Source organism: Onychostruthus taczanowskii, unplaced genomic scaffold (assembly GCF_017590055.1).
Source record: "Onychostruthus taczanowskii isolate IOZ18803 unplaced genomic scaffold, ASM1759005v1 scaffold3, whole genome shotgun sequence".
NCBI classification, from domain to species: domain Eukaryota; kingdom Metazoa; phylum Chordata; class Aves; order Passeriformes; family Passeridae; genus Onychostruthus; species Onychostruthus taczanowskii.
The window spans coordinates 23559505-23580902 of record NW_024500349.1 but is presented as its reverse complement, the minus strand read 5'-3'; the positions used below and the strand labels follow the sequence as shown (position 1 = coordinate 23580902).

Sequence of the window (21398 nt, the reverse complement as noted above, 5' to 3'; positions counted from 1 at the left end):
AGAAAAAAACCAAACAAACCAAATCTCTTTTTTTTAGGTGTTGCTTAATTATAAGTGAGATTTACACAGCCGGTTTTGAGACAGTTATTCTATATAAGCAAATGAACATTGTCAGTGCTTAGGGGTAAGAAATTTTAGTAGGAGTCCATCCAACCTGCACATCTCTGTCTAGAAAGTTGAACTAGGAAAAAAGCTATTACACTAAATTGTAAAAATGTAAGTCTCTTTTTTTAGGTGTTGCTTAATTATAAGTGAGATTTACACAGCCGGTTTTGAGACAGTTATTCTATATAAAGGTTTTGAGACATTTCTTTCTTAGGGGTAAGAAATTTTAGTAGGAGTCCATCCAACCTGCACATCTCTGTCTAGAAAGTTGAACTAGGAAAAAAGCTATTACACTAAATTGTAAAAATGTAGTGTACTTTGCATATCTTATGTATTTTGAGTTCCTCAGATATTCATCATTCCTAAATCAGAAAGCAATCCTGTTTTCTGTACTTCCCACATCTTCAAGTTTTAGCTCACAGTGGAATTTTAAAATCAAACTGAAGCTGAAAACTCTGTGCACAGCTGTGCAGTAATCTAGTGATTTGTTGAGTTGGATGAAAAATTCTGCTTTGTGTCTGCCCTGATTATCTTGTAGAAAAAGCTTAACTTGGCGCAAAAATAGAGACATTAACTCTCCAACAAACATTCTTGCAGTGCAGCGGCAATACATGCAGTAGGCCTGCAGCACCATGTGTTAAAACTTCCAAATTATTCATTTAATCCTAATTATCAATAGGAAATCACACTAAATATTACTGTGAATGCTCTTCCTAGGAAGAAGGAAAATTATGATAGATTTGGCTGATGTTTACATTGGGGATACTTATTAAACACTTTGCTGTTGCTCTGCTCTTCAGCTAAACTTCGAGTACCGGGTGCAGAAAGTGATGATGAGTCAAGAACTCCCTCTGCATCTCCTCGCCATGGACGATCCAGACCTTCGTCCATTGCTCAGGAATCCTCCTCTGAATCTGAAGATGGGGATTCCAGAGGGGAGGTATGACATCTCTATGGGCAAGATGGACACAAGGAGAAAACTAAACTTAGAATGACCAACTTACTGTGGTGTAGGGATCTCCATCCTCTTTCGTGATGTGATTCAATTTTGTAGGTGTATTTAGTAGTTAAATGTTGTGTCTGTGATATAGAGCACAGAGAATCAAATTCTGATGCTCATCCTGTGATCCTGGACAAGTGGTTCAAGTCAACATGATCAAAACATACCCGTGACTTGGCAGCTCTTGTTTTCACAGCTGAACATCAGGAAGTCAGATTTTGATTTTCTGTGGCCTTGGATAGAGTTGGCCAGAGGAATCTCGCTGGGAAGTTCTTCATGAGGGAAATAGGAGCAGAAAGTGACTGTAGTTTCGTGCCTGCAGATCTTTGATGTCTACATGGTCACTGCTGACTACGTGCCCGCAGCGCCGGACAAGGAGACCATCACCCTGAAGGAAGGACAATATGTGGAAGTCCTGGATTCAGCTCATCCTCTGAAATGGTTGGTCAGGACTAAACCCACGAAATCGAGTCCCTCTCGACAGGGTTGGGTGTCTCCAGCTTATCTGGACAAGAAATTAAAGGTGACTGATCATGTTTGGCTATTTCTCCATTAAAATTTCTTGTTCCAGTTGCAGTTTAGAGCCATCCCTTTTGCAAGGAGTGATGGCAGAGGAGGTTGTTGAAGGGGTCTGGAACAAAGTTGTACTTTTTCATGTTTTTATTAGACAATATTTCTGGTCTGTGCAGGGGTTTCTGGGTTGGAAAGACCTAAAAACTCTCTAGTACAAAATAAATTTCACACTGGTTTAGTAATTGTTGGACTAAACAGGACTGTGAACGCATGAGAGATATTCCTCAGTATGTATAGATAAAAGCACTGTCCACTTCCAATAATTATTTTAATTTTTTTTCCTAATATTGTAGTTGTCACCAGAGTGGGGAGCAACAGAAATTCCAGAGTTTCCTGGAGAGTTTGTTTCTGAAGATGAATACAAAAGGAAGCTAAGGTGAGCTCATGTCATTTGGTATTTGCACCTTTGAATTTTCCTGCCTTTTGAGCCACTTGTATTTTGTGATTGATTTCAGCTTAGGAAAATTCCAGGCAATCAAGGTCACAGAATCCTAGAATGGATTGGGTTGGAAGGGACCTTAAACACCATCTAGTGTCAACGAGTCCCATGGGAAGGAACATCTTGCACTGGCTCCATCCATCCATCCATCCATCCATCCATCCATCCATCCATCCATCCATCCATCCATCCATCCATCCATCCATCCATATGATGCATTAAGAGGCTGACCTGGAACAGAGGCTATATAGAGTTAAAGGAATAAAGTAGGGATTTATTAAAAGGCCTTCAAAGGATACACCTTGGCAGTGCAAGAGCCTGGCTGTGGCTCTTCCTAAGATGGATGCCAGGTCACAAGTTTTCGCACTTTTATAAGTTTTGGTCCATTTCCATATTGGGGTTAATTGTCCAATTACAGTTTCAGGTTATGCAGTCCCATCCTCCCAGTTTGCTCTCCTCAATTTGCTGTTGTTTACACCGTTTGGGCCTGAATCTGCAGTGGTGTCCTTGGTTCTGGGGCTGGAAAAAGATTGTTCTGTCTGACTGAACTGTGAGGGGAATTTGCTAACACTTTATATGAAGTTCAGAGTTCTGTACACCAATGCAGTACAGAATCTGGAAAATATGAAAGCTAAACCTCAAGGCATCACATACATCCATCCATCCATCCCCAGAGGGGATCGTTCTACACACCCCAGGAGTCGCTTCCTCTGATCATCAATCCCTACTTTACAGTCTAAAAACCTCTCAAGGACAATTGTGATGATTTTTCTGTGACTTCTTTCTGCCTCTCTGTCTCTCCTTCAGTGTTCTCATTCAGGAGCTGTTGATCTCAGAGGAAGATTACATTCAGGATTTACAGTTCCTCCAGACTCATCACCTTAGGTACACTGAGACCTGTCCCAGTGTGCCAGGAGCTGTTGCCAGTCAGAAATCCACCATCTTCAGGAATATTGATGACATTGGTCGCTTCCATTCCAGGTGGGCATTCCCAAGTGCCTTCACTGAAGACCAAAGAGTGGCATCATTATTATTATTACTATTTCCATTATTATCATTATTATTATTATTACTATTACTACTACTACTATTACTACTGTTATTATTACTTCTATTATTATTAATATTTTTCTTACTATTATTCCTGATGTGGAGCACTGGCACTGCTGAGGTGCAAGGGAATTGATGCTTCTTTCAGGAGGGTAAAAGATGGCAGGGCTTAAATCATACCATAGGGTTTGGACTTCCATAATCCCATTCAGAACTACAAGGCTTCCTGTGTCCAGCTCATTTCCTACTCTTTTCAGTGAATTTAACTGAGAATCAGTGAATTATGTTAAAAAAGCAGGAAGATCTTACAGGCATTTCAGTGGTGTCTTCATAGAGATATTAATCCACGTAAAACTGATGTCAGCATCCATGAATTTCACAAAACCTTCCACTATCCCAGGGTGCTCCAAGACCCATCCAAGCTAGCCTTGGACACTTTCCAGGGAGCCAGGGGCAGCCACAGCTTCTCTGGGAAATCTGTGCCAGGGCCTCACCACTGTCACAAGGAAGAATTTCTTCCTAATAACCCATCTAATCCAGCCCTCTGTCACTTTAAGGCCATTCCCCCTTGTCCTGTTCTCCTGCCCATTGTCCAAAGCCCTGGCTGAGAGCAATGGCATTGTGCTGGGTGAAGAGGCACTGAGCAGTTTAATCCTAATGCTGCAACATCTCTGATTTCCCCCCATCATTTCTTCCTTGGTTGAAAAACCAGGTGTCTGCTAAGGAAGGCAGGAGCCTCCCTTGAAATGGAAAATGCAAACCCCCTCCCTCTGATTTATTATAATTTTTGAAATTAAGGGGCTGTCAGGCAAACATATGGAAACAGGAAGAACAGTTCTTTAATAGGGAAATTAAAAATACAAATGCAATAGTACAAAAAAGGAAATAAAATACCCCCAAACCACGTCCTACACCCCATGACAATTTCCCTTCACCTGTGCTCACCTGGCCTCTCCTGATTCCCAGCCTGGCTGCTGGGGCTGTGTTTTTAGCCTCCTTGCAGCCCCTTCTCCTGAGATGTCCTGTGCTCCTGTGCCCACAGCGTGTTCCTGCGGAGCCTGCAGGGCTGTGACACTGACGATGACGTGGCCATGTGCTTCATCAAGCACGAAGCAGAGTTTAGCAGGTACATCCAGTACCTGGTGGGAAGGGTCCAGGCAGAGTCAATTGTTGTCAGCAAAGCTGTACAGGATTTCTACAAGGTAAGGCAGGAGCCAAAGCACCTGTGGGAAGTTCATCCTGTAACCCACTGCATCAAGAAATGTCATTGTTAATCATAAATGTGAACCTCAAAAGTATTTGTAATATCTTTTGCTAAATATAATAGCAAAAACTTATTAACTTCAAATTAATTAAACTTTAAAAATTATTAAAGCTAATGATTTTTAGTTCACTTTCTAGCTTTTTATGGTTGGTATGGCCAATATGGGAACATATTTACATATACTTATGAATTTATTAATATTACAAGAATTATACAGACATGAATGTGGCTGTGTTTATGTAATTGTAATTAAGGGACATTTTAGAGGTCACCACATTATAAGACCAAGAGAACCACATAAATCATAAATATAGATAAGCAAATCTTCTTTCTCTGCTCCAGCTACTCAGGATTTTTTCTACTGCTTTTTATAACAACCTTTCCTTGTTATCCCATATATTTTTTCAGAGATACACAGATGAGTTTTTAACTAATGAAGATCCCTCACAGCCACTTATCCCACCACTGCAGCACTACCTGGAAAAACCCATAAACAGAATCCAGCAGTACCAGACAATAATTAAGGTAAAGAGATATGTTTACAGATTTATGTTCTGCTCTGTGCAGCTTGTGCAGAAATAGATTTTATTTTTATTTCCTATTTCCTGACTTCTTTCTGATAAAACTACAATTGAAAACTGCTTGAGTAAATAAGAGATTAATCATCACCAGTGGCGGTGTTCTCCAAATAATTTTATGAATGTAAATCCAGGTGGAGGTTCACAGAATCCAACCCCATCAAGTTCAGTGAGCTTTATCTTTAAATATATGAAAAAATATAATTAATATAATATAATACTATATATTATATTGGATGACAGGTATAAATTTGCTTCAAACTCAGCAACATCTATGTTACCAAAATAAGCGGTTTTCAGGTCTAAGATAATGACTCACCACTTCTTTTCCTTGTGTTTTATTCTGATATTATAGTAAGATGAAATTCCTGTTTTCTGAAAAGCTTTGCCCCATTCTACCATCCTGAAATATTTTGTCTTTCAGGATTGCATCTGTGCCACTGTCTTAGACCATAAGCAAACATTTCAGAGCAGCATTTTAAACAGTATTTTCATGGGAAATAACACTAGGATACTAAGGAAGAAAATAACCATGGCAAAATATTTATGAATTCTGGTGTTGTATGAAGGAGCAGTCTGGATATTTTGAAGAACTTTCTACTTCTGAACACAGTCTTGCTCACAAACACCAACGTTTTTAAGGGTGTCTTGGAGGAGCAAAGGCATTTTCCATGCCTTCATTGCTAAAAGAGTAGAACAGGAATTAATGTGGGAAGAACAGGGAAAATGCCATTTCACTTTTTTTCCAACCTCTCTTTTTATTAATCAAATGTTGACTCAGCGTGGCCACATGAATTCCTTGTTCTCTGCTGTTGTGAGGGCAGGCAGAGGAGAAATGCAATGGGTACATTTAGGATCACTTTGGAATTTTTGGTTTTCAGCCACCAAAGCATATCTGGTGTTTGTTTCAACTTTATCTTTGCTTGACATCAACTGATGTAAGGAAAGGCCAGACTGGTATTGTGTTTGCAGGGTTCCCAGGCAAAGGAAGAAATAATGAATCTGACTCCATGTTCTTGAAGGCTAATTTATTATTTTAAGATACTATATTATATTAAAGAATACTATACTAGACTATATTAAAGAATACAAAAAGGATACTTACACCAGGCCAAGAAGATAATAATGAAAACTCATGACTCTTTCCAGAGGCCAAAAAGATAATAATGAAAAACTCATGATTCTTTCCAGAGCCTCGACACAGCTTGACCTTGATTGGCCATTGACTCAAAACAATTCACATGAAATCAGTGAAACAATCTCCAAACACATTCTAAATCAGCAAAACACAGGAAAAGCAGATGAAATAAGAATTGTTTTCCTTTTTCTCTGAGGCTTCTCAGCTTCCCAGGAGAAGAATCCTGGGCAAAGGGATTTTTCCAGAAAATGTGACTGTGACAGACTGGTTAGTCTTTAATACTTCTGAGTAGGTAGAAAAGAAAAGACTTTATTATCTAAGCAGTTTGTGGGATAAAATTGGCTGAGATGAAAGAGACAGAGCACGTATTGAGAAAATCTTTGGCTCTGAAGGAACTGCTTATTTTCTCTCTGATTATCCACTAATTTTTTCTTCATTCCCCTACAGGAATTAATCCGAAACAAGGCCAGAAACAGCCAGAACTGCACTTTGCTGGAGCAGGCCTATGCCATTGTGTCTGCCCTCACCCGGAGAGCAGAGAACAACCTCCACGTCTCACTCATTGAGAATTATCCAGGGACCCTGGAGAGCCTTGGGGAGCCCATCCGCCAGGTAACTGGAATTTCCCAGTCACTGCTGGTTCCATGGGTGCCTTCCCCAGTTTCTAAGGGGCCTTAATTCTTAGAAGAAAATTATTTAGGAATTATATTAGATTATATTACCTTATTATTAGATATATTATACTGTATTATAGTGTTATTAGATATATTAAATTATTAAATTATTATATATAATTGTTATGTTAATTATTATATCTCACTGCTATATTAATATATTACTGTATTATTACTATATTAATACTGTAATAATATAATATGTAATTATATATTGGTTATTATAATTGCTATATAATTAATAATTAAATATTATTAAATAATTATATAGTATATTTAAATATAGAAACAGAAAATATGTTATTAATATATCTCATTACTATGTTATTACTATATTAATATTGTAATAATATTGCTGTATAATTACACCTTGGTTATTATAATTGTTATATAATTAATTATTCTATATTATTAATTATTAATATTATATTTATATGTAAAATATATATTATATATATTACACTGCATTACATTCTATTACATTATATTATTATATTATATTGTATTATATTATTATATTATATTGTATTATATTATTATATTATATTGTAGAATTATGTCTGAAAGAGATTATTTGCTTATTTCTCTTACTGTTGCCCAGAAATGGGTGTTCTGGCTCCACTAAGATTTGAAACACCACAGCATGGATGCTTATGGAATAATTCACACATAATGCAGTTATTTGCCTTTTTTAACATGCTTATCAAACAGGAATAAAATTGTTCTAAGCCCCTACATGATCTAGAAGGGTTTTTACTCATTATTGGGAAACAACACAGGCAGCTTTGGAGTTACTGGCATGAACAGACCCTGTGCTGCCCCAGGTTTATCCCATGGACCAGGTGTGTGGCTTTTGAGGTGACCCAGCTATCAGGACACTTTACTCTAGGACCTCCAACGCGCTCACTCAAATTCCTGTTTCTTTATAGATTTACTGTGTTCTACCAGGCAAGTAATTTATTCTGTCTGCATCCAGTATTTTCCATGGGAATCACTGTGTATTGCTGAGTAGAGTTGTAAGGCTAAATTACAGTGATACTGTGGTGGGCATTCATTTCTCCACATTTAGGCATCCAAAAATTGTCCACTCACACCCCTTGTGTGTTTCCTTCTCCCTAGAGATGCCAGGGGAAATCCATGTCACTAATTGAGCTGTCTGTGCCTGAAGCTGTGTGAAATTAATGTCCTGCTCTGGAGAGGGTGACCAAATCATATAAAGTGTCTGTATAACACACAGAATACAAGTTTCCTTTAATATTTCCAAGGCTGTTTCTACCTGAAAAGAGCAGTCAATTTTTCTGGCACCAAACAGTACCATTTAAATGTCAATGTAATGACAACCACTGGCTGTGTCTGATGAGTCACCTTTAGCATTAGAAACCATCTGCTGGGCTTTAATAAACTAGAGAAACATCAGGGGATGATGCAACAGGAAACATTTGTTATCTGGGCACTGAAAAATGATAATAAGACAAAACTGTGGTAATTATTCCAGACATATCACTATGTGCTATGTGCTCTTCCTTCTTTTTCCTGTCAGGGCCACTTCATTGTGTGGGAAGGAGCTCCAGGAGCTCGAATGGCGTGGAAAGGACACAAAAGACATGTTTTCCTCTTCAAAAATTACATTGTGATCTGCAAACCAAAGCGAGACACGAAGACTGACACCTACAGCTACATCTTCAAGAACATCATGAAGGTCTGATCACTTTATCCTCACATAAAGCATTTCTCTGTCAATTAGAGCTTCACTTTTATATCCAGCTTGAACATTCTGCTAATCCTTCTGAGCTATTCCTTTGCTTCAAAAACTATTTGAAGCACAAGTAGAATCTACATTTATCCCAAAATATCTTTTTTTTTAAACCTCTCAAACACGTCAGAAACCATCAGGGTGGGCTTTTACCATGCAGCAAGGCGATTACAAGTACAAGCATTTATTTATTTCTGTTACCTCATTTAATTAATAGCATAAATATATTACATTGATGTGGATTTTGCTGCCTATAATTTTTTATTGCATTTGTAAATCTGTGGTTTTGGCAGTTTGTAATATTGGGAGTGAATTAGAGGGAATCTTATTTGCTGAATTCCATCAGGTTCTCTCTGCTGGTTATGTCCTTTTCTAACAACAATTCCTGTTCAGAAATGGAAAAATTCAGAATATTTGACCCACTCATCTTCAGACATTCAGGGTTAAAGCTGCCAGAAATTGAGGAAGGTGTTTTCACAAGGCAGGAGATGCTTGACTCCAATAAAAAACAACCAACCAACCAACCAGAAAACCCAAGGATTTCTTGACCAAGCCCAGCCAGGACTTTCTGAAAGTCCTCATCAATATTCATAGGCAGATCTTCTTTTTCAAGAAAAATAAAATGGAAAAATATCCATGCTTTGTCCAGAGACTTTGCCTGTTCTCTATTTTTTTCCATGTTACCTGGGCCCAGCCCTTCAGGGACAGTGTGTTCCAACCTTGGGATAACTTTTAATGCTGGACATTGTTTTCCTGAAAAATTAACCCCAGGAAAATGTCAGTTTGGTAACCAGAAAGTCACATATAGCAGGGGAAATAACTCTCAAAGTAGTTCTGATTGCTCTTCATCCAAAGCCACGTTGCCTTGATCATGCGATCCTAAAAATCTTTGAAGAAAGCACAAATTACCCCTTTTTGCTGTTGGGAATTCCTTAAAAACACAGAATTTGTGGTGACTTTCTTGCCCCTTCTGTCACTCAGCTGAACAACATAGATGTGAATGACCTGGTGGAAGGGGATGACCGGGCCTTCGAGATCTGGCACGAGCGCGAGGACTTGGTGCGCAAGTACCTGCTGCAGGCGCGGACCGTGAACATCAAGAACTCCTGGGTGAAGGAGATCTTGGGCATCCAGCAGCGGATCAGCGAGCCCATCTGGAGTAAGTGTGGCACCTGGCAACCCAAACCTCACCAGTTTTCTTCTTGGATGGTCTCCTTGGTTTGATGCCTTGTGAAGGCTGACTTAGAACAGAGTTCTAGACTAGAGACTAGACAGAGCTAAAGAATTAAGTAGGGATTTATTAAAAGCATCTCCTCCATGGATCCACCTTGGGCAGCACAAGAGCCCAGCCAGGGCTGCCCCCAAGATGAACCCAAATGGTCCCAAAATGCACGAGCGCTCCCGGGGTCTCTCCCTGGGATCAGCTCTGCTCCATGTGCACATTGCAGTTCAGTGTCCAATTCCAGCTCAGCCCCTGCACTCCCATCCTGCTTGTTTTTCTCTCTCCAGCCCACGGGGTTTGTGCTCTTGGGCTGAGATTTGGATCATTTGTCCTTGGTGCCCAGCTGGAGCAGGAATTGTTTTGTCTCCCTGCTCTGTGCACAGAGCTCACCATGCCCTGATGTGAAGCCCAGACCCACACACTAAAGCAGCACAGAATCTGAAAATAGAAAAGCTGAAACCTGAGGTTTTAAGTTCAGGGTTTAAGGTTTTAGGTTTAAGGTTCAGGAAATTATAAAAGAGGGAGAGAAGCTGTTTATGGTCATTAAATGTGGGAGCAGGTCGAGGGACAGGATTCTGTCCCTCTGCTCTGCTCTTGTGGGATCCCACCTGCAGTGCTCTGTCCAGCTGTGGGGTGTCCAAAATAAAATGGACATGGAGCTGCTGCAGTGAGTCCAGAAGAGGCCTAGAAGATAATCTGAGGGTTGAAACACCTCTCCTGGAGGAAAGGCAGGGAGAGTTGGTGTTGTGCCCTGATCCAGACTCCTACACACCCCAGTACAAAAGACCCTGACCCATGCTGGGTTCCAGACTCTTTACTTGACTCCTGGCTTACACTGTTCTATCTTTGCACCTGGGTTTGCTTTGGAATTTTGTCTGGTCATTAATGTTTCATCAGTCTCAGTGTCATTTGAGATTCCACCAATTTTCAATCCACAAAATCTATCAGTAGGGGTATAAGATCATCTTATTTTTCAAACATCAGCTACAAATGGTGTCCACTATAGGATATTTGGCATATTAAAATACCAGAACAATATTTGATTTAGTCTATATACACTGCAAACAAGTCTGGGCCCTTCATTTTGTGCCTTTAGTAAAGTGTTTTAGTGAGGAAGACTATCAAAATAATTTTGTATGGTTTCATATGCTGGCAATGGTTTAAAAGAAATGTCACTTAATAAAGGAACAGGTTGCCCAAAGTTGTGGCTCCCCCTGGATCCCTGGAAGTGTCCAAGGCCAGGCTGGATAGGGCTCAGAGCAGCCTGGGACAGTGGAAGGTGTCCCTGCCCATGGCAGGGGTGGGATGGCATGGGATGATCTTTAAGATCTCATCCAACCCAAACCACTCTATAATTTTATGATTCAATGAAAGCATAGATTTTATTGTAAGGACACCAGCAGAATGCTAGCTTGGATTCCAGGCTGCATTTTATTTGAGGAATTGCCTTAATGGTGACAGATGTGTGGTGTCTGAATAAAGGATGTGCTTATTGAAATCATGGTCTAAAATAATTCCAGGTCAGCAACAAATCCCTTTCTTTTCATATGGTCTAACTTTATAGCCAACAACAGACATGTTACAGACTGATTTTAGTCTTGGACAAGCAAGGGGAGCATGTCACCTATTAAGTCTCGAGCTGCTAAAATTTCCTGTTCAGTTTTTCCATTCTGAACCTCACAGGTTTGCAAAAATTATTCTTACCTCACTTAGCAGCAGCCATGCCATGGACAGAGCCCCTTCCTCCAGACTAACACGCTTCCTCTGATATTTCAGTCCCTCCAGACTTTGAGGAAGAACTGGCAGACTGCACAGCTGAGCTGGGAGAGACAGTCAAGCTGGCCTGCAAGGTGACAGGAGCTCCCAAGCCATCCATCAGCTGGTACAAAGGTACGAGCAGCAGGGCAAGAAATGCATCCTCCAAATCTTATCCCTGTCCATATTGCTGTGATAATTGGGCAGTGGGTTGATGCCTTAAGGAGCTGGAGCAGAGGCTAGACAGGGTTAAGGGGAATAAAGTGGATATTTATTGAGGTGCCTTCAAAGGCCACACCCTGGCAGTGCCTGGATGGCTCCAGGATGGAAGCCAAAGGGGGCTTGGTCACGAGATTTCACATTTTTGTAAGTTTTAGTCCATTTGCATATAGGAGTTAACTTTCCAGTTAATGGCTTTAAATGATGAAGTTTCATCCTCCTTGCTGCTTGCCCACCCTCGTCTTTTCACATTGTTTAAGCTTTGGGTCTGCAGTTTGAAGAGAGATTATCCTTGAGAGATTATCCTTGAGTGTCCAGCTAGAATAGGAATGTTTTGTCTTCACCACCCTGTGAAAAGATCCCAGTAACACTTAACATAAAGCTAAAAGCTGCACACAACACAGAACAGAAAAACTTAAAACCCAAGATATCAGGTAATCCAAGAGCTGATCCCCTAGAGATACTCAAGTCTAGAGATCATGTTGTTGGGCACTTTGGGTGTGCTCCTTTGCCTGGAAAAGCAGAATTATAACTGCACAGAATGTACTCTGGGATAATTTCACTTTTAAATGAGGAGTGGTGATGTATGAGGTCCTCCAACAGTACTTTGCCCTGGATGATGTTTTATAGAGAGCTGGATGAAGAGCTGATTCCTCAACTACCAACATCAGCTGCAAAAATACAGCTCTCAGTGCTCTCAGGATGAAAAGCTGGATGAAATTCCTAAGGAGGAAACTCTTAGTAAGTTATTTTAAAAGAAATAATTCCTCTTTCAGATGGAAAGCCCGTGGAGGTGGATCCCCACCACATTATAATAGAAGATCCTGATGGTTCCTGCACACTGATCTTGGACAACCTGACAGGGGCTGACACAGGACAGTACATGTGCTTTGCTTCCAGTCCTGCTGGGAATGCCAGCACCTTGGGAAAGATCCTTGTTCAAGGTAAAGTCCTGCACAGATGCAGTGTTTTAATGGGGTCTGCTATGAAATAAACTTGTACCAGCCATGGTGTGAGCAGCAGGAGCAGGGCAGTGACTGTCCCCTGTGCTGGCTTGGTGTCAGTTTTGAGATTGCCATGACCAGAAGGACATTGAGGGGCTGGAGTGTGTCCAGGGGAGGGAAGGGAGCTGGGGAAGGGGCTGGAGGACAAGAAGGGAGCTGGGAAAGGGCTCAGCCTGGAGAAAAGGGGGCTCAGGGGGCCCTTGTGGCTCTGCACAGCTCCTGACAGGAGGGGACAGATGGGGGGGTCGGGCTGTGCTCCAGGGAACAGGGACAGGAGGAGAGGGAACGGCCTCAGGCTGGGCCAGGGGAGGTTTAGATTGGATATCAGGGAAAATTTCCTCACTGAAAGTGTTGTCAACCACCAGAACAAACTCCTCAAGGAACTGGTGGAGTCACCATCCCTGGAAGAGCTCAGAAAACATTTAGATTGGCACCTGGGGATGTGGTTTACTGTTGGCCTCAGCAGTGTTAATGGTTGGACTCCATGACCCCAGAGGCCTTTTTCAACCTAAATCATTCTATGTTTCTATGATGTTACAAATATTAAGACATTCTAGAGGTTCTATACAACATATAGTGAATAATATTTAAAAAAAAACCCCAAACATATACAGGTGCAGGCAACTGTTTTTAGGTGAAAAAATTTAGTCTTTAGTATCCTTTAGGCCCAGTGAGAATTATCTGGTCAGGGATATGCCCTTCCTATCTGTTCATATTTCCAGCTGCCAGTCACATTTACCTTTGATTTTTGCAGTGCCCCCACGGTTTGTGAACAAGGTCAGAAATGCTTATCTTGTCGAGGGTGAAGACGTCCAGTTCACCTGCACTGTGGAAGGAGCACCCAGGCCTCAAATCAGGTCAGTCCTGCAGCTCTCATGGGAACAAACCCTGGTTTCACATTTTGCATAGTCAGAAAAGTAATTTTGAGGTCATGACCCTTTCGTTACTGTGTCTTCCATCTTAACCCCATCCCAATGCTGGCTCTTCATGATCCAGACATTCCTGAGATTCTCAGCAGTTAATTCTAGCTAGAATTTGAAAAGAAATACCTGCAGATAGACCCTGAGGAGGACCCTCTCCAATCTAAAGCCCTGGAAAACATTTTATCATTGTTTATCCTCCCTGCCTTGGACCTGACTTGATTTTATCAGGTATTCAGACAAAGAGCTCAGCAAATCTTGTCTTGTCATCATTTAAAGCCATTTTCCAGCACTGACTGAGGAGATCTCTTGGGAAGAACCTCATAAACGTGTGCAGGTTCATACCCAGGTGTGATCTACCCACCTGCAGCCCTCCCTTCCAGGATCCAAATGTTTGTCTAAGGATCAGCTCCAGAGTTTTTTGATGGATGGATCAGTGATCCTGAGGAGCTCTTGATGCACAATTTTTCCTGGCTTATACTCCCTGTTTTCCCACTCAGGTGGTACAAGGATGGGGTGCTGCTGAAGGACACCAGTAAATACCAGACTTTCAGTGAACCACGGAGTGGCATCGCAGTCCTGGTGGTCAAGAACCCTTCCAATGAAGATATGGGGCACTATGAATGTGAGGTAAGTTTGGAGAGATTTAAATATCATCTGAATGTCATCTGAAATTATACAGGCAGGAGAATTCATTTTACTGGCAGAGACCCACGATTGAGTCGTTGCTCATAGGAATATTATAGATAGTCAGGCTGAACTAGATCTGGATTGTGAATGTCCAAAAGCTCCAGAATATTCTGATCTGGCAGTTTGTTGGTACAAGAATTGATGGAGCTTGTTCTGGAGCTTAAACTCAGATCTAGATCTCTAGAGGAAAGTCTTCTTACAAAATCTGGCACCATTTTGGTGTGATATTTTGTTTCTGGATTGTCTTTAAATTATGACTAAGAAACCCTCCAGAGACAAAATAAAGAAATTAAGTCTAAATAGAAGTATAAAACACTGAAATTCCTGTTTTGTTTAACAAGCATACATGAAAGTATTTTTAAACTTGTAAGATATTTTAAGAAAATTAGTCATAGTCTATGCATTCATTGTAATAAAACATAAGAAGTTCTGAGGGCTTGGCAGTAAAAGAAATTGGTGTTTTAGGAAATTAGCGTGGTTCAGCTACCAGAAATATTTAGGAAGTTTGATATACTTTAAAGAATTCTTCTGGAATTTTAACAAAACCAAACTACTTTGCATTTGCCATTGACTGAGATCCTAACGTCCAGTATTCCTTTTGTTGAGTAAAACTCTGTAATTATTGGATGACAACAAAAAAAAAAAATATTTTTAATGGCCACCTAAGTGTGTGTACAGCAGGAATCTGGGCCTGTTGATAGAGACAGAGTTACCCCAGGCTGCACAGCAAACACCCAATAATTAAGTAAATAACTTTGCAGATGTGCTGTAACTTGTCTGTGTGAATAATTGTTGGTAAAAGACCACAAACTCCATCGAGCAGCAAAGTATCCCTTCAAACTCTAGCTTGGCACTGTTCTCACACCTTCATCCATTTCTGCCTGCGTTGAATTTCCAAGGGTAGCACAGGCAGGGTTATTAAAATACATTAAAAACACGACAAAAAAACCATCCTGTGTTTCATTTGGCACTGCACCGTTCTCTCCAGCTGATGAACAGATTAGGGTCTGCCAAAAGTGGAGCAGAGCTTTACCACCACAGCGCCGCAGCCCTGACCCAGGAGAGGAGAGGAGACCAAGCCATCACCATTGAAGGTATGACCCTTGCCCAGCTCCGTACGTACGCCAGCCAGTTGCCCTAAAAACAACAAGATTCCAGTATTTTTTGCCATCTTACCCATGTTGGTTGTTGGTGTCCATGTATCTGTACGTCTTCTGGAGATGTGCATGGGCAGAGGGCAGCTCGGCTCTGTGCCCATCACCATCTGTTGATTTCCAAGCCTGGCAAATCAACTTCATATAATGTGTAAGCATTATATGGAAAAGGAGGAGCAAATGAAGGGTTTGTCACGCCACTACTAGTGCAAAAAGAAATGTTGTATATTGTTGGAATACTTGGAAATGTGTGTCAGCCTGGCAGGAATGTTACAGGATCCACTGAGTAAAGGTGGAGGTGTTTTGGGATTGTTCCTGAAGTACCATTGAAGGACATGGGGAATGACTGGGAAAGCAGAACTGACAGCAGTGTGTCTTGAGCAATGATTAGTTCATCCATTATTTAGGACTGTCTAGGGATAGCAATAGAGTCTGTTCCTTTTTTTTCTGCCAGTTTCACCTGGATTGGTAGGGCGACAAGAATTGATTTTATACCCATCCAAAAACGCATCTTCACAACTTTTAGTCATTACTGCCTAAAGTTCCAGGGATTACTGCTTATCTCAGGGATTTCCACATGAGTGTGTTAGTGCTTGCTACAAACCCATCACAGCCCAGTGTAAATCCATGGCTTCATCTCCCTAGGGAGCATTTCCTGGCACAGGGAGTTGGTTCTTTGCACATCTTATAAGTGTCCTTGTGTGGCTGGGCGTGAACCAGCCAGTCCTGCCGCTCTTGGACAGCTCAGGAGCTGATACAGCCAAGGGACCACCTTTGATAGGTAAGGGACAGATCTGGAGGGCAAGAGAGAGGACTGGGACAGGCACAGGCCTTTCCATGCCAGAAAACCTTGGTTTCACAGGCTTCTCCCAGGTGTGGTTGGTGGAGCATGGTCAACAAAAGCCAGAGTTTTGCCAACAGCTCTAGGACCTTCTTTCTTCAACTTTGGTGTTCCCACACTGTCTTGTGATAATAACAGGAGTTCCAGTGTGTGTTTGAAAGGGCATAATTGACATTATCCACATCCATTAAGAGGCAACATTCTGACTCATGAAGCTGCTGGGCAGAAAATGCTGGAGTCTGGAAAAATATTCAGGGATAAATGATCCTCTACTCATATTTTTTCATCATTTTCTACAGTTCTCTGCAGTTGGCCCTGTTTGAGACAGGACCCTGTTCTGGCTGGACCTTTGGGCCAGCCCTCTGTAGACACAAATGTTGTGGTGTTACATTAAGAGGATTCATCCACAATAAAGTATTAAGATTAGCATCCTGATCTATGAACTTCCTTGACTTCATTTTAAACATGTTTTCCTTTTAGTTCTTTCCCAGAGTCCCATCAAAAAGCATTACAGGGAGGATAGTGTAAGTGCAGAAACAGTGGAATTTTTTTCAGCTAAATAAACCTTCAAGTACTTAAATTCTTTGTCTTTTCTATGCCCCAAAGAAATAAAAATAAAGTTGTGTGCAGGATGTAGAAGAACACAAATAAATCTCTGTCAGGGTGGTGTATCTTGATGAAGTTCACTTCAGGCAGATGTTACAAAAGCATACAAGGGTTGTATAAAATGTTAGGAGCATTTTCAGCTCTGGGGGGTTGCAAGTGTGTATGTTCAGCCCCAAATTTCTCATCTGCTGTTATTCCTGTAATCATAAACAACAACAAAAAAAAAGTGAGCTTGGTTACAGAAATATAATTGGAGTTTGCCTAGAAGCTTCAGAAATGTCATGAATTAAATTTGTTCTGTGATGTGCAATTGCTTGAACTCGGTAATAAGGAAGAAAATAGATCCCTGAGTCATCTCCAGGGAGAAACAGAGGGAGAGCTGCTTCAGGCCAGTGGAGAAAATAGGCTCATCCGTGGAGCAAGAGGATTGTTGTAAGCAGAATGGCACCAGGGATGAATTTGGCATAATGCACTTGACCCAGGAGGGAACTTGTTGCTTTCTTGAGAATCAGTAACCGGCCTTGATCTGCCTGGGGAAAAATCAGGTTCATCTGGCAAAGACCTGGAGCACAGGTGGATCTCATGAAGGCTCTTTCCATCCTCACAATCCTTCCTGTTTGTGAAAATGGGATTACTTGTAGCTTCACCAAGAGGACAACATTACTGCTGTCACAACAGGAAATAGATACCATGTCTGCTTCCTGGCTCTCTGCACCCTGGGTCTGAGTTTTACCTGATTTATCTCTGTTCCTGTGAAATGACCATTGTCTGGGTCTCAGGAAATACCCAAGGGGCAACTATTTTACTTTTTATCCTCCTGCCTTTCTGTACTGTTTATTCTGCTGAACCAAAGCCATGGTTTGGGATACCATTAGTCCAGTGGGTTATGAGCCCCTGACCTGCAGCTGGTGATGATCCCAAGACCATGGGTATCAAAACCAAAACCCTTTCGTTTAAATTCACATTATGGGAGTTTGCAGGTCCCTTGGATGGACCAAACCCAACAAGGATGGAAACCACTGGACTAAGGGATCCCTTGTGAGCTGAGATCTGCCTTCAGCCACACCTGGTCGCTGCACTGAAGTCAATGGAGGGTTGCTTAAAAAAATCCTCTTTCTGTGGATATTGGAAGAATTTGAGACCCTTTAAAAAAAGTGTAGCTGAAAGAAGATCCTTCTCTTTGACTTCCAGTTGACTGTGTCTGCTTTGCACCTTGCTGCTTAACCTGCACACAGCACACCTGGGCTGATGTGCTCTGGCATGTTCTGGTGTGATTTATCCATCCAGGCTCACTAACTTGATTATTTGTCAAGGAAAAGCAAAGCCCAGTGCCTTGGAAAGGTGTTGCATTTCCATATGGATGGGCAGGTCAGGACCTAGGATGAGACAATACAAGGGGAGGAGTCAGGTACAGAAGTGGAGACAAAACCATAAATAAAAATTCCCAAAGCAGCGACAGCCAGGCAACAATAATTCCTTCACAATTTGCCTTAGATTTCATGCAGAGCCTTGGACAGGTTCTTCAGTTGCCTCGTGGCAGACACCTTGTTAAAAATCAGCCAAAAATTAAATTCTTAGAAGGGAGATTTAAAACAGAGGAGCATCAGCTCTCTCAGTGTTACTGAAGAAATAGGGCACAGGAGCTTGCCCCTTGTGGGATGTTCCCTGATTAGGGTATTTACCTCGTTATTTTTATTCTCTTATCACCATGGTTCAGTCTCATTTTTGGCCAGGCCACAGGGTTTCCAGTGCAAATTCAGGAGAGCCCCATGTGCCTTTGCAGCCCCATCAGTCAGTGCAGGAGTGGAGCCTTTTGGTTGTTTGGCCTTGGGGGTTTTTGTTTATTTAGGTTTTGGTGGGGTATTTTTGAGAGAGATCCCATTGATATAATTTTAAAAACTCTTATATTCATGAGTTGAGCCACCAGTGCTGTAGGGGTTTCAGAGAGGTGTGGATGTGACTCTTGGGACAGGGTTTAAGGTGGCAGTGCTGGCTTGGCAGTGGGTTCAGTGATCTCAAGGGTCTTTTCCAAACTCAAGGATTGCATGAATTGCTCATTTTAGGATTAGTTTTAGCACTTCTTGTCAGGTTTTGCAGATTAGTCTCAAAGTGTAGCAGAAGGAGGTGAAAACAGAGCAGTGCTCCTCTGGTTCATGGAGCAGCAAAAGGTTTAAGCTTCTGTGAGTGCAGAAAAGAGACTTAAAAATTGTAATAAAGGCCACAAATAACCTTCCATCCATCCAGAGCAAGGAGAACTCACTCATCCTCAGTGTTCCATCACTTGTAAGCCAATGTTTTAATCTATTAACCAAAGAGATGTCTGGTCCTATAAAAGCACTGGCTGTCCCTAATGCTTACAGCTTTTAACCTGCTTATCAGGGGCTCCTGCTTTGCAAAGCCGTTTGCCTAAAATGCTCTTGAAAAGTTGAAATGATAAATCCGGCGCTAAAAATGAATGCAGAATATTTTCCTCTCGGGGAAAAACAACAGGAAAAAAAAAACAACCAAAAAACCAAAAATGAAACAAAACAAAACAAAAAAAAAAAAAAAAAAAAAAAAAAAAAAAAAAAAAAAAAAAAAAAACCCAAATTCTCTCATCCTACTTTCTTGTGGTTCTATCCTTCACTATAGGATTGCTCAAATCCTCCCTCACACCTGGGACAGCACATATACAATTAATTAAATTACATTTTCAGCTTTCTCATCCCAGGCTGATGAACTTTGGAATATTGAATCTCTTTGACATCCCCTACAAATAGAAATATCACAGTTGGTGTCGTTTGGGAGGACTTCAAGAACAGACATGAATAGAGCAACCATTAAAGAGACTTTGTCTTACAGACATTGTGAGATTTCATTAAATTTATTGAACTATTTAGTTTATATTACTTCTCATCTAAATATTGTTGCTAAAAGAATTGTAGAAAACACCTATTATCAGGTGTATAATCCAATTAATTAAAACATTTCCATCAGAACTTCAGTATTTTTACTTATATACTCAGTGCACATGGATTGATCTCATAATATTATTTAATGAGATTTCTAAAAGCTATTTGGAAATTGCAGAATAGTGATTTAAAAATTCAGTGAAAATCTCTAACCTGAGTGTGGTAAATTGTTAGAGCACTCAGTTCATCTGCCATCACTGTGTTATTATAATTCCACAGTTTAAAACAAGGTTTGAAGTTTTAAGGTTTATTTATTAATTAAGGATAGGTAAATGGGATTATTGTAATTGTGTCCATGGATAAATATTTGAAAACAATTTTGCTCTTTACTTACCCAGTTAGTTTAAATTCAAATCTCCAAACAGATTTTGTTGAAACTCACCCAGTTCTGCAGTAACTCCTTTGAATCTCTGGGAAATGATTCCAGATTTTTACAGGCATAAACAAGACAAGGCTCTGCAAAAGAAACATGAGCTCTAGGTCAGAAATTAACATCAGTATTTGCACAAAATTCTTTTTCATTATGGTCAGATTTGTGGTTTTACCTGAGGCAGGGAAGAGCCCTTGGAAGTGAAGTGGAAGGAAAAATAGGTTAAAGTATTCCATTTAATATTGTAAATGTGTTTTTAATTTTCAGTCAATGCAGGTTTGGGGGCACCATTGAAAATATCAGCACTAGTCACCAGTTATTAAACAAATAATACACAAACTCCAAATTCCCTGGGCAAGAACTGTTTGTGATTTTATAGATATTTTTAAGAAGCAGTTCACTTAAATTGCATTGACTGAAAATTACCAGGGCTTATTTATCATAGGCTGGCTGGAAAATTGAAAACCAATTGCTGGAGATTAAATTATGGGGTTTTTTTAGATATTTTGCTAGTTTATTAAATAAAAAGTGGGGCTTGATGATGGTTTTTTTTCTAGATCTCCAATAGGTTCAGCAATTCAGAGTGTGCTCAAAGCAGTGTTGATCTTAATTTTATTCCAGTGGAGAGGATGGGAAACCTGCTGAAAATCTCAGTTAGTTCTTCAAACAGTATCTTTCTACTTTTTAAAAATGTCAGTTTTAAGGAATATTTGCAACACCATGAAATCATAACTTTTGCTCTTGATATGCATCAACAGCTTCCAGGTTATGGGAGAAGGGTCAGGAAAAATTGCAAATTAGAGCAGGAAAAAAAAGAGATGGAGCAGACACAGGGCTCTCCTGGGTTTCCTAGGATTTGGGGTTTGGTGTTTTTTAGTGCTGATTTTCTCTACTGATGATAATTATATTAGTTTTTATATTTATCAGTTGGATTTTGCATCCAGTCCACAAAAGTCTGGCCACAATCCAGTGTTTGGGGAACTCTTTTTTTTCTTGGAAGTGCAATCACAGTTTAAAGAATTTCAGCTCTCCAGGATTTTCCAGGTTGAGGCATTTTCAGGCTTCTGACACCATCACTACCTTATTATAGGA

At 40.6% G+C, this 21398-nt stretch overlaps 1 protein-coding gene across 35 annotated transcripts in view; it reads left to right on the top strand.

The window, feature by feature from the left end:
- Window positions 1–21398, top strand: part of OBSCN (obscurin, cytoskeletal calmodulin and titin-interacting RhoGEF) — a 182783-nt gene that overhangs the window by 122937 nt on the left and 38448 nt on the right. For all 35 annotated transcript variants that reach the window (XM_041408719.1, XM_041408712.1, XM_041408708.1 and 32 more), the window contains 14 exons: window positions 906–1045; window positions 1428–1628; window positions 1972–2054; window positions 2925–3098; window positions 4210–4369; window positions 4840–4956; window positions 6595–6759; window positions 8362–8520; window positions 9556–9733; window positions 11573–11686; window positions 12547–12714; window positions 13529–13631; window positions 14195–14324; window positions 15373–15478. In XM_041408719.1, coding sequence (XP_041264653.1) covers window positions 906–1045; window positions 1428–1628; window positions 1972–2054; window positions 2925–3098; window positions 4210–4369; window positions 4840–4956; window positions 6595–6759; window positions 8362–8520; window positions 9556–9733; window positions 11573–11686; window positions 12547–12714; window positions 13529–13631; window positions 14195–14324; window positions 15373–15478 — 1998 coding nt within the window. The remainder of the gene's footprint in view (window positions 1–905; window positions 1046–1427; window positions 1629–1971; window positions 2055–2924; window positions 3099–4209; window positions 4370–4839; window positions 4957–6594; window positions 6760–8361; window positions 8521–9555; window positions 9734–11572; window positions 11687–12546; window positions 12715–13528; window positions 13632–14194; window positions 14325–15372; window positions 15479–21398) is intronic.